General features: G+C 44.5%; 2 protein-coding genes across 18 annotated transcripts in view; one reads left to right on the plus strand and one right to left on the minus strand.

Moving 5' to 3' along the window:
* GSTCD (glutathione S-transferase C-terminal domain containing) overlaps window positions 1–11,690 on the plus strand; it is a 90,382-nt gene that overhangs the window by 73,812 nt on the left and 4,880 nt on the right. For 10 of the 17 annotated variants that reach the window (XM_084855771.1, XM_084855769.1, XM_084855772.1 and 7 more), the window contains one exon: window positions 2,983–3,052. In XM_084855771.1, coding sequence (XP_084711897.1) covers window positions 2,983–3,052 — 70 coding nt within the window. Of the gene's footprint in view, window positions 1–2,982; window positions 3,053–4,801; window positions 5,028–5,582; window positions 5,685–11,690 lie in introns of those variants that run through there. The other 7 variants (XR_014792021.1, XR_014792022.1, XR_014792020.1 and 4 more) reach the window with 3 other exon arrangements.
* LOC146343778 (uncharacterized) lies at window positions 7,556–10,785 on the minus strand. The gene is made up of 2 exons (XM_084855779.1): window positions 10,674–10,785; window positions 7,556–10,568 (listed from the first exon to the last, which is right to left on the minus strand). The coding sequence occupies exon 2, from the start codon at window positions 10,474–10,476 to the stop codon at window positions 8,371–8,373; it is 2,106 nt and encodes a 701-aa protein (XP_084711905.1). The 5' UTR covers window positions 10,477–10,568; window positions 10,674–10,785; the 3' UTR covers window positions 7,556–8,370.

Below are 11,690 nucleotides of genomic sequence, written 5' to 3' on the forward strand. Positions count from 1 at the left end.
TTCTTTGTAAATGATATTGCCTAAATTCTATATGAATTTGTTTTCTCACATAGTTATCTGCATCTAATGTTACTGACAGCTCTGTCAGGATCTACAGTTCTGAAATTGTTCTGATTGTTGTGACTTGGCACTTGAAATTGCAGTTGTCCTAGCTAGTGCAACTGGCAGCAAAAGCACTGACGCAGCATTAGTTTTCCTTTTTGCACCTTTTTCCACCTGCAGAAAGCATAATCGCTTCTGAGGTCATGTCTGCATGAAGTATATTATATACCATGTATTCACATCGATCACATGATGTGACCTAGTAGTGGTTCAGCAGGAAGGATAGGTGGAGTTTTATAGCCTAATTCTGTGGCTTTCTGTACAAAGCAAAAGGCCGTGATGCAAGAATTTGATGGACGATGCAACGCTAAAGGCTGTGGTATTGTGCTAGAGTAGCAAAACACTGGGAACCTCAAGACATCTCTTATTTGTTATGGAGGAAGCAGGATTGTACCTGGTAGTGCTCCCCCTCCCCACTGGCTGTGCATTTGGCCACTGCATGGTATAATGCTTGCATGAGTCAGACATAGTGAAGCAGAAAGCACAGAAGGGGCATGATGCATGTATGAGAAAGTTTAGGCTCAAAGTAGGCATGATGTGGGAGACCCATGATCATGTTCTCCCATGTTGTTTTTTTGTTGCTGAAGGGGGCCAAATTGGATCTGGGATGTGGTACTAGGAAAGAGTGAACCTCTCACACAATTTCCCCAATTTGTCCATCAGTATTGGGGAAGTACCAGTACAATTCCAGTATGGTTTTTCTCCCCTGTGGGAGAAATCAATCACAAATCTCTCATATCTCATCTAGCTGTGCCTTAATCTGACTGGGCCAGAGGAATGAACACACACATACACCTTGTAGGGATACAGATTACAGAATATGAATATTCTTTAAATATAAGTATCATGGCCAATAGTTGTTTTAATACTGGTGTAATACCTGCTAACCTGCCTATCCCAGATAGTTCATATGCAGCTGCATTTCTTACCTACTGAAGCTTCCAAACCATCTTCAAAGGTAGTCCAACACAGAGCACGTTACAATAATTTAGCCTCAAGATGAAATAGATCTTGGTATCACTAGCATATTGCTGGCACGGCACTCCACATCTCCTGATGAGTCCACCCAGCGGTCTCATATAGATAGTGAATAGTATTGAGGGATAAATGTGAACCTTGTGGGTCTAGCAGAAGACTCCAGGCACCACTTTCTGATACAGCCCCCCACCCCAATCCAGCCGGCCTATCCAGAAGGATATCATGGTTGATGGTATCAAAACCCACTGAGAGATTTAGAAGGATCAATAGGATTGGACTATCAATGTCTCTCTCCTGAAACAGGTCATCCAACAGGGTGACCAAAGTAGTTTTTCCTCCAAAATCCTGGCCTAAATCATTATTGAAATGGATCCAGAAAATCTGTTTCATCCAGGACTCCCAGGAGTGTATTGCCACCATGCACTCTAGCACATTGCCAAGGAAGGATATATTTGCAATTGGCCTCTCATGTAATTTGGATCCAAGGAGGGTGTCTTCAGAAGTGCCATAAGATCACCTCTTTCAAGGCAGCTGGAGCAACCTCTTCATCAATGAAACATTTACAACCTCCTGGACCTAGCTAGCCAACCCCTCCCTATTTGTTGTTATTAACCATAAAATGTAAGGGTCTTGTGAACCACCCAGAGAGCTTCGGCTATGGGGTAAAATAGAAATAGAAGAAATGAAATGAAGGGTCGAACAGGTAAAGGTAAATTGGACATATCTAAGAATACTATCCACATCATTGGGCTGCAATGACTGAAACTCGTCCAAAAAATCTCGCTCAGATGGAACTATGAACATCACTAGCACCTGCAGAAATTATGGAGTCAACGTTGAGATGGACATGAGAAATTTTATCCACAAAGGGGCTGTTCACACAACACGCTAACCCACACTCGGTGGTTGAGTGTGGGTTGTTTTGAACCATGGATTGTTTGTTGAACCAGTGTTAGCGTGTTGTCTGAACGCAGCCAGGGTGGCTTGTTAACCATGCAGTGTGGCTTATTTTTCTCAAACAAGCCACCTTGAGAACCTATGGTTTGTCGTCGGGTTGTTCAGGGTGGTTAACAAGCCACACAGCATGGTTAACAAGCCATACTGGCTGAGTTCAGAAAATACAATAACCCACCCCGCGGAAAACATGCTGCATTCAGACAACACGCTAACCCACAGTTTAAAGAGTGTGGGTTAGCATGTTGTGTGCATAGCCCCCAAAGTCTTAAAAGTCACAGCAGGTTTCCAAAGGTTCTTTGCCATTTCCAATAGGTGTAGTTTGTAATAAACCCTAACCTCTTGGAAAAGCTCTAATGGATGACATGCAGTGGCATCAGAAAAGAATTCCTTCTTGGACGTGTTCCCTGCCATTGCATAGGCCTGTTACTGGAATCGAAATAGTGTGTGCTTGGGCTCGTCCCAAGTAATCCTCCAGTTGCACTCTAATCTCCACACCTGCTTCAGAGCCTGCAGTTCCCTGGGAAATCATGGAGCCAGGGAAAACCTCCAGGTGGAGGGAAGGTGCTTAGGAACAACTATGTCAATTGCCCTAATTGCGCCTTACTACAAACTTTCACCCCAGTAAACTCGCATGTCCATGTACGATAGAGTGAGCTGAGCAAGAAGCACAGAGCAAAAAGAACCATATAGTAAATACCAGTCATTGAAGGCGACATTAGGCCTACCGGTTTGCACCAGCAGCCCTTTCATTGGTTTAAAAAAACGTAATGTGATCCGGAACCTGTTGCAAATAATATTTCATTGCAAAACATGAAACTCCTGTCAGTTGTTTTGTACTTCAGATATACATAGTTTCCTGGATACCACTACTAAAACTGTTATTTTGGAAGAATGTAATGGAAGACGCCTGTGATATTTGTGTTTGTTTGGATTTTTTTTTCCTAGGAGCACATGGTTCTCTGCAGATTTGCTGATCAGACAGCTGTGCAGCTTCCCCCTGAACGCAGGCAAATAGGTATGCTCTTCTGTAGCAGCTGTTGTGTAGATTAGATGGACTATACTTGTGATGTGCTTAGCTTACTATATATGGGTAATTCTGGTATGTTTATCAACAAGGAATTAAAGTGCTTATTTCTTAGAAACCGCAGTGGATAGAATTTAGAGATACAGTGGAATAGCTGTCTTTGTTGATGCTCAGTTTAAATCTGGGATTGAATGTATTATCCTGTGGTATCTATGCTGTTCTTTATTCACCTGTTATTTACATCCCAATAAAGGAGATGGGGGAATTTGAGAAACTTGCTAATGTCCTATCTGATGCCACTTAGAGCTGCAGTGTAGTGCAGTGGCTAAAAGTATGGTCTGTGAGATGGAAAATCTCTGATTCAAATCTCCCATCAGCCATGAAATAACTAGGTGGCCTTAGGCAGGGTAGTATTCTAGCAGCCTCAGCCTTGGAAGCCTAGATTGGTTTAAAGGGCAGGTTAGAAATAAATACTGACATAAAATAAACATAAATAGAGCTAAAAAGTGTTTGTAGGGTGGCTTTTGTGAACATTTCCTCTGCTGTAAAAAGTGTTGTCCAACTTTCAAGATGAATTTCCACCCCCCCAAAAGGGGTGAAAGTGTTTGTGATGCAGCTCCAGCCTTTACCTTAGTACCTGGTGGTGATGCTCCAGAGTGAGCATCATCACAGCCCCAACTGGCTGCTGCTTTGGGACCTTTTTTTGCTTCCAAATAAGTCTTTCAGTACCCTTGCACTGAGCCCCCCTCCTGGCCCCTTTTTTATGCTGAACATGTACACCCCTGAACAGTCAGTGCAGTCCTATCTATAAATTCTGAATCAGAGTTATTTTTCTACTTATCTGTAGTAAAATTTCTGTCCCATTTTCCCCCTCCAATAGAGGCACTCCAAAACAGTCAACAAAACATAAAAAAGCAACAACAACAAAGAAAACAACAATAATCTAACAATTAAAATCAATAATTAGATAAAACACATCTCAACACTATAAATAGCATTAAAAGGAATCAAGAGAGCTAGAACTAACAAAGAATAATTTAAGCAGCTATAGAAACAAAGCCTTGTTGTTGTTGTTTTAAAAGAGTTCTTCCATCACTGGCAGAATGCAAAGAGGTAAATGATCTAACCGCTTGTGCTAGAGAGTTCCAAATGTGAGGCACTGCCAAAGAGAAGGCCCTCTCATTTGCCATGGTATGCACAAGACGTCTTAAAGGATGGTTGATCTTAAAGGACAGCCAGATTCACATGGGAGCAGATGGTCCTTCAAATAGCTTGATCCCAATCTGCTTTGAAGGTAATAACCAGCATGTTGAATTAAACTCAGAAATGAACTGGAAACAGTGCAGCTAATACACTAAATAGGTCAGAAGTTTCCAACATGAATGGGTCATGATTTTAGCAGCAGCATTCTGCACCAACAGAACTTCCTGAGTGGTTTTCAAGGGCAGCCCACCGAGAGTGTGTTACAGTAGTCCAGTTGAGATATAACTAATGCATGTGTGACCATGGCCAGTTATAGCTTGCCAGGAATGGGCACAGATGGCACACTACTTAAAGCTGACCAAAAGCATTCCTGGCTCCAGCTGCCATGTGGACATCCTATAGCAAGCTTGAGTCCAGGAGTACCCTCAAGCTACAAACCTGGTTTTTCAAACAGTTGAGAACAGACTGACATCCTATCCTTGGACTGGTAGGTCTCATGACCAGTAACACCTTTGTCTTGTCTGGATTTAATTTCAGTTTGTTTATCATCAGCCAACACATCACTGACTCCAGACATAGGTTCAGAACGTCTACAGCAAGGTGATATAGGATATCATCAGCATACTGATGACAATTCACTGCTTTCTCCCAGTGGTTTCATATAGACATTAAAAAGCACTGTGTGACTCCAATATAAACATATTGTTTATATCCTGACAATATGTATTCAGGACTGCTTTGCATGTTACAACAACCAGCAAAAAGCAAGTGTACTTATATTTCCTTGTTCTGTCACCTCTTATATAGCATGAAAAGGGAACTTGCCCATCTCTCCATTGAGAAATGCCTAGGCTACAGATTGTGTAGACTTCTGTAGAACATTGCAAGATATTGAAAATGGAATCCTGAATATATTTACAGATCTGCTTCTTGTGATATACAAAGTAGCTCTCATTGTCCTAGCTGTTTCTAGGTGCATAATTAACTAGGGATGTTTACCTTGTGCCAAGTCTGTTTCCGTTTCAGCACCAAGTGAAAAATGTTGTTTTAATTTGCCCAGGCCTTTAAGGTTGTATGCTGTTCTATTAGACTGACTGCTTTTTAAAAACCATTACATTGATTTGTTACTGTTTTTTAATTGATTTTTACTATCTATTTAAACAAGCCATTTTGTGAGCCTTGTCCGCTGAAAAGCAGGACATAAACATTCAAAATAAAAAATACAGCATTTGAGATAAATGGGAAATAGTTGCAATGGTTAAGAGTACAATAGGAAGTACTGAGGACTTCAGATAATCATACCTTTTTTCTTCTGCAGTAAGTCTGGCAGAACTTTAAAGCTAACCCTGTATCTGGAAAGGAAAATGTGCTGTCAGGGTCACAGCTGCAAGTTCAAGAGGTGTCGTTCCACCAAATGGGAGTGAGCATATTTTCCAGTGATATGGAAAGGAAATGTATCACTTAATGAAGGGTGGGGTGGGTGGATATAAGTGAACATCTCAGTGTTGACTCAGCATTTCAGGTAAATTTGCTGCAGCTATACTATAGTGCCTTTTCCCTCAAGGATATAGTGGGTAGAGCAAAAATTTGTAAACCACAAAAATCCCACCATCTCTCTCTGGCATTTTTATTCTTCTCCTTATTTTTTCTGAGGATATACTTGACATCAGGCTTATCCGCTCCATTAAAATAATCTTTTCCATTTCAGTCATCTTTCTTCACCTTTTAAACTTGCTAATGGGTGTGTGGTTGGTGTGGATTAAGTTTTGTTTTCAGATGACTAGGGTAAAGGTCAAATCAGATTAGCACTAACCACATGGTCTTTTACTGGCAGAATGAGATACTGAGATGGTACATAAAGTGCATTTAGGCTGCAATCCTGTGCAGGCCTTCCTGAGAGTAAGGCCCATAGCACACAGTGGGGCTTATTTCCTAATAAATAGAATTCTGCTGTTGGAATGTTCAGCACCATCATCTCTTTTTATTTTAAAGAAGGCTTTTTTCATTATATTTTTTAAAAATATTTTTAAACAAAACAGTGCAACAAAATTTTCTTTCTCCCCCCTCCCCCACCTAGTCATTCCCTGTCATTCTGTCATCATATAAGAAGATTTAGGTAACAGTATAGTCTATACTGTTTAGGTTTAGGTAGAACGGCCTATGTATATGATCTGTTATGGATACACAGTTTTATGTTTAACAACCCTGTTTTAAACAAATGCAAAATTAGGAAATTTGAGACAAGATTTTCAATTTACTGTTACTAGTGAGTTATGTTTTTCTTCTTTTTCGGCCAGTATAGAGGGATATTTTGCTCACATTGCCCTCAACATTCTGCATTTAAATATTATCTTAAGTAAAGCTTTGGCAAAACTAGGCCTATCAAAGCACAAATTTCTGTGTAGGTAATAAACTACTTATTCAAGTGAATATATTCCCAGAATATGTTTTTAAAACAAATGACCAGTGCCGCTCACCATTCCTGAACAGATATTCTCTTACCTATTTTTTTCTGTAGAGGAAACTGGTCTTTTAAACATTACTGGATATGCCATCTAATAGAGTACTTCTCCTACAAGAGAGAGAACACCATATATGCATCCTGACTTGCATTGGCTGACCACTGATTTAATTTATATTAAAATGTATAGGCTGCTTTTCCACCCCAAAAAGGGATCTCAAGGTGGCATACAGCAAATTTTAATTTTTTGAGTATAGTAAATGGCTTCTAAGCACAGTTCAGGCTACCCATCAAATCTGGGCCCAGAGAGAGGGAGCACTTTCCTATCACCCATTAAGATCTTCTGCTGAATGACATTGCTTCCATTGAAAAGTATTGTGTTTGAGTTGACATGATGCAGTATTTGTTTACTTATATATAGTTTCCCACTCTCTGTTTTTCTGTTGATTACACACATAAAATAACTTAGAAAAATCAATAGCTTTTGAGCTTACACAGCTAAAAAAAATCAAAATAATATAAATCAACAAAACTCCAGTTAACATTGCAAAGAAACAATGCAATGTAATATTAATAGTTAGGAAAAGTTCTTATAAACAAACATGAAAGCTCTAGCTAGTATTGTCTACTCTGACTAGCAGTAACTCTGTCCTACCCAGAGGCCTGTTTTAACTGGTGATGCCAGGGATGGAACTTAAGAGTGCTGCCTGCAAAGCATGTCTTCTGCCAATGTGGCCCCACAAACATATACTTCCTGTTGCATTCATCAAGTGAACATTTTTATTTTATTTATTTGTTTGTTTGTTTGTTTGTTTCATTTCTTTATCGCCCAATAGCTGAAGCTCTCTGGGCGGTTCACAAAAATTAAAACCAAACAACACACAATAAAACAATTTAAAATATATAGAACATTAAAACCACAATATAATACAACCACAATAAAACCTAGCAGCAGTGCAGGAGTTTAAAATACAGATTTAAAACAGCAAAGATAAAAATTTAGAAAGCTAAAATGCTAAAATGCCTGGGAAAATAAAAAGGTCTTCACCTGGCGCTGAAAGGAATACAATGTAGGCGCCAGGCAAACCTCACTAGGGAGCTCATTCCAGAGCCGGGGTGCCACAACAGAAAAAGCCCTCCTCCTAGTAGCCACCCGCCTCACTTCCTTTGGCAGGGGCTCACGGAGAAGGGCCGCTGATGATGATCTTAAGGTCCAGGCAGGCACATATGGGAGGAGGCGATTCTTCAGGTAACCTGGCCCCAAGCCGTTAAGGGCTTTGAATGTTAACACCAGCACTTTGAATCGGGCCCGGAAATGGACTGGCAGCCAGTGCAGCTGGAAAAGTACTGGCGTGATATGAGCTCACAGGCCAGTCCCTGTTAACAATCTTGCTGCCCTATTTTGGACCAGCTGAAGTTTCCGGACCGTTTTCAAAGGCAGCCCCACATATAACGCATTGCAGTAATCCAGACGAGAAGTTAACAGAGCATGGATAACTGTTAGCTAGGCTATCTCTGTCCAGATAAGGGCATAGTTGGTATACCAGCCTAAGCTGATAAAAAGTGCTCCATGCCACTGAGTTCACCTGTGCCTCAAGTGACAGTTCTGGGTCCAAGAGCACCCCCAAACTACGAACCTGATCCTTTAGGGGGAGTGCAACCCCCTCCAGAACAGGTGAATATCACCTAGCCGGGCAGACGAACCACCCACTAACAGTACCTCCGTCTTGTCTGGATTGAGTTTCAGTTTATTGGCCCTCATCCAGTCCATTACCATGCCCAGGCCCTGATTCAGAACAGCCACTGCCTCACCTGGTTTTGATGAGAAAGAGAGGTAGAGGTGGGTGTCATCTGCATATTGATGGCACCTCAGCCCACACCTCTGGATAACCTCCCCCAGCGGTTTCATGTAGATGTTAAACAGCATGGGGGATAAAATAGAGCCCTGTGGAACCGTGTGCCATGGCACAGAGCAATAATCCCCCAGCACCACCTTCTGGAATCGGCCATCCAAGTAGGAGCGGAACCACTGTAGTTCAGTGCCTCCAACTCCTAACCCAGACAACCTATCCAGAAGGATACCATGGTCGATAGTATCGAAAGCTGCTGAGAGGTCTAGGAGAATCAACAGGGTCGCACTCCCCCTGTCCCTCTCCCGGCAGAGGTCATCCCACAGGGCGACCAAGGCAGTTTCCATTCCAAAACCAGGCCTGAAGCCCGATTGAAATGGATCTAGATAATCCGTTTCATTCAACAGTGCCTGGAGCTGTCCTACAACCACCCGCTCAAACACTTTGCCCAGGAAGGGAATGTTGGCCACTGGCCTATAATTGTTAACATCCTCTGGGTCCAGGTTAGGCTTTTTCAGGAGTGGTCTAATTACTGCCTCTTTTAAAGCGGCAGGCACCACTCCCTCTCTCAAGGAGGAATTTACAACCTCCTGGACCCAGCCGGACAACCCCTCCTTGTTTGATTCAATAAGCCATGAAGGGCAAGGGTCAAGCACACAAGTGGTCGATCGGACTTGGCCAAGCACCTTGTCTGCATCCTCAGGCCTCAGTAACTGAAACTCATCCAATAAAACTGGACCAGACGGTGCTCTGAACGCCTCTACCAATGGAACTGCATTAATGGTGGTGTCCAATTCATGACGAATCTGAGCGACTTTATCCTCAAAGTGCTGTGCAAACTTGTCACAGCGTGCTACCGAGGGTTCCACAGTCTCTCTCCCTGGCCCAGAATGTAACAGGCCGCGAACCACTCGGAAAAGCTCCGCTGGACGACACTGAGAAGATGCAATGCTGGTGGAAAAGAACTGTCTCTTTGCCACCCTCACCGCCACAGAGTAGGCTCGATAGTGGGCTCTTACCTGTGTTCGGTCAGACTCGGCACGAGTTTTCCTCCACCTGCGTTCTAGCTGTCTCCCCTCTTGCTTCATTGCCCTCAGCTCAGGTGTATACCAAGAAGCTGGCCGGGCTCTGCTCGGAGGGAGAGGGCGCTTGGGCGCGATCATGTCAACCGCCCGAGTCATCTCTGCATTCCACAGAGCGACCTGGGCTTCGACAGGAGCACCAGCCATACCAGCAGGAAAATCCCCCAGAGCCCTCTGGAATCCATCGGAATCCATTAATCTCTGGGGGCGGACCATTTTAATAGGTCCCCCACCCTTGCAGAGGGGAAAGGCCGCCAGGAGTCTAAACCTCAGCAGGAAGTGATCTGACCATGACAAAGGGACAGATGTTAATTCCTCCACTTTCAGATCACCATCCTCCTGCCCAGTTGAGAAAACCAAATCAAGCGTGTGTCCTTTTATATGCGTTGGGCCGATGACATGTTGGGACAGCCCCATGGTTGTCATGGCGGCCATGAAGTCCTGAGCCACCCCAGATACAGCAGTCTCGGCATGGAAGTTGAGATCCCCCAGGACCATCATCCTAGGAGTCCTCAACACCAAGTCCGAGACCACCTCCGTCAGCTCAGGCAGGGAGTCTGATGGGCAGCGGGGTGGGCGGTACACCAACAGAATCCCTAATCTGTCCCGGGTACAAACACACAAGATCTGCACTCGAATGAGCAGGAAGCCTGGAGAGGGAGATAGAATTCCTATAGACCACGGCAGCCCCCCCTCCCCGACCCTCAAGTCGGTGTTGGTGCTGCACCGAGTACCCAGGAGGGCACAGCTGGGAGAGAGTGACCCCTCCCAGTTCTCCCACCCAGGTCTCAGTAATACATGCCAGGTCAGCCCCCTCATCCACAATCAAATCATGGATGAGGGAGATTTTATTTTGGGCCGACCTGGCATTCAGCAGCAGCACCACCAGACCCGAGGGCAGACTGGTAAGGCTGCCAGGAACCATCAGGTTGGGGGAAGAACCAGAAGAGGGGACAGCTGTAAGGTGTCTAGTCCCTCTTCTCCTCAGCTGGCCTGTTAATCCCCCAATGCCATACCTCCCCCTGCCCGTGACCACAGTTATGGTGGCACCTCCCCGATCCCCTGAGTTGCCCAATAGTCCTCCCAGGCACATATTAAAATGTTAGGGTATAAAATGCACAACAGTTTAAAAGAATATAAAAGATAAGAGATAAAAGAGAAAAGCAGCTAAGAAGGAGCAGATAAAGTCCACGTTTGCCCCTTTCCCCTTGTCTTTAAAGCTGCTGCCCTCTGCTGCTGCTATTTGCTGCTGGTATTCTGGCTGCTGGTGTCTCTGGAGAGGCAGATGGGTAGGTCTTCAGATCCTACGCGACTCCAAGTGCGACGCTAAGTGCACACTTAGCGTCGCACTTGGCGCGACGCTGAGGCGCACGCCAAGGCACTGCCTCTGGCAGCCCCACCTTAAGGACCTGTGGGTGGGGGCAGAAGCAGGCTCAGGATCCACCTGGTGCAGCTGCTGGCTGGTCCTCCTTCCCCCAGGCTCCTTCCTGAGCAGCCTCTGGCAGCCCCGCCTTAAGTACCTGTGGGTGGGGGCAGAAGCAGGCTCAGGATCCACCTGGTGCAGCTGCTGGCTGGTCCTCCTTCCCCCAGGCTCCTTCCTGAGCAGCCTCTGGCAGCCCCGCCTTAAGTACCTGTGGGTGGGGGCAGAAGCAGGCTCAGGATCCACCTGGTGCAGCTGCTGGCTGGTCCTCCTTCCCCCAGGCTCCTTCCCGAGCAGCCTCTGGCAGCCCCGCCTTAAGTACCTGTGGGCGGGGGCAGAAGCAGGCTCAGGATCCACCTGGTGCAGCTGCTGGCTGGTCCTCCTTCCCCCAGGCTCCTTCCCATGTGTGCATCAACTCTTAATCTGTATATTTTGGTCATAAGTTTTTCTGTTCTTCACATTGTAAAGAGACGTTTCCACTCCGTTAGAAATAACCAGATTAGGAAAGTATTAAATGTTGCATTAATAAACTACAAGCAAAAGGAGGCTTGGATCACTGCAGAGTATTTCTTGGCACTGCTATTGCTATGATTGCTATGTGAAAATGAGCATT

Source organism: Heloderma suspectum, chromosome 5, assembly GCF_057233095.1.
Source record: "Heloderma suspectum isolate Gila_16-S chromosome 5, 16-S_ref, whole genome shotgun sequence".
NCBI lineage: Eukaryota > Metazoa > Chordata > Lepidosauria > Squamata > Helodermatidae > Heloderma > Heloderma suspectum.

What these genes read in the sequence shown, in the direction of transcription:
- LOC146343778 (XM_084855779.1), bottom strand. Translation starts at nt 10,476, where the DNA reads ATGAGGGGGCTGACCTGGCATGTATTACTGAGACCTGGGTGGGAGAAC.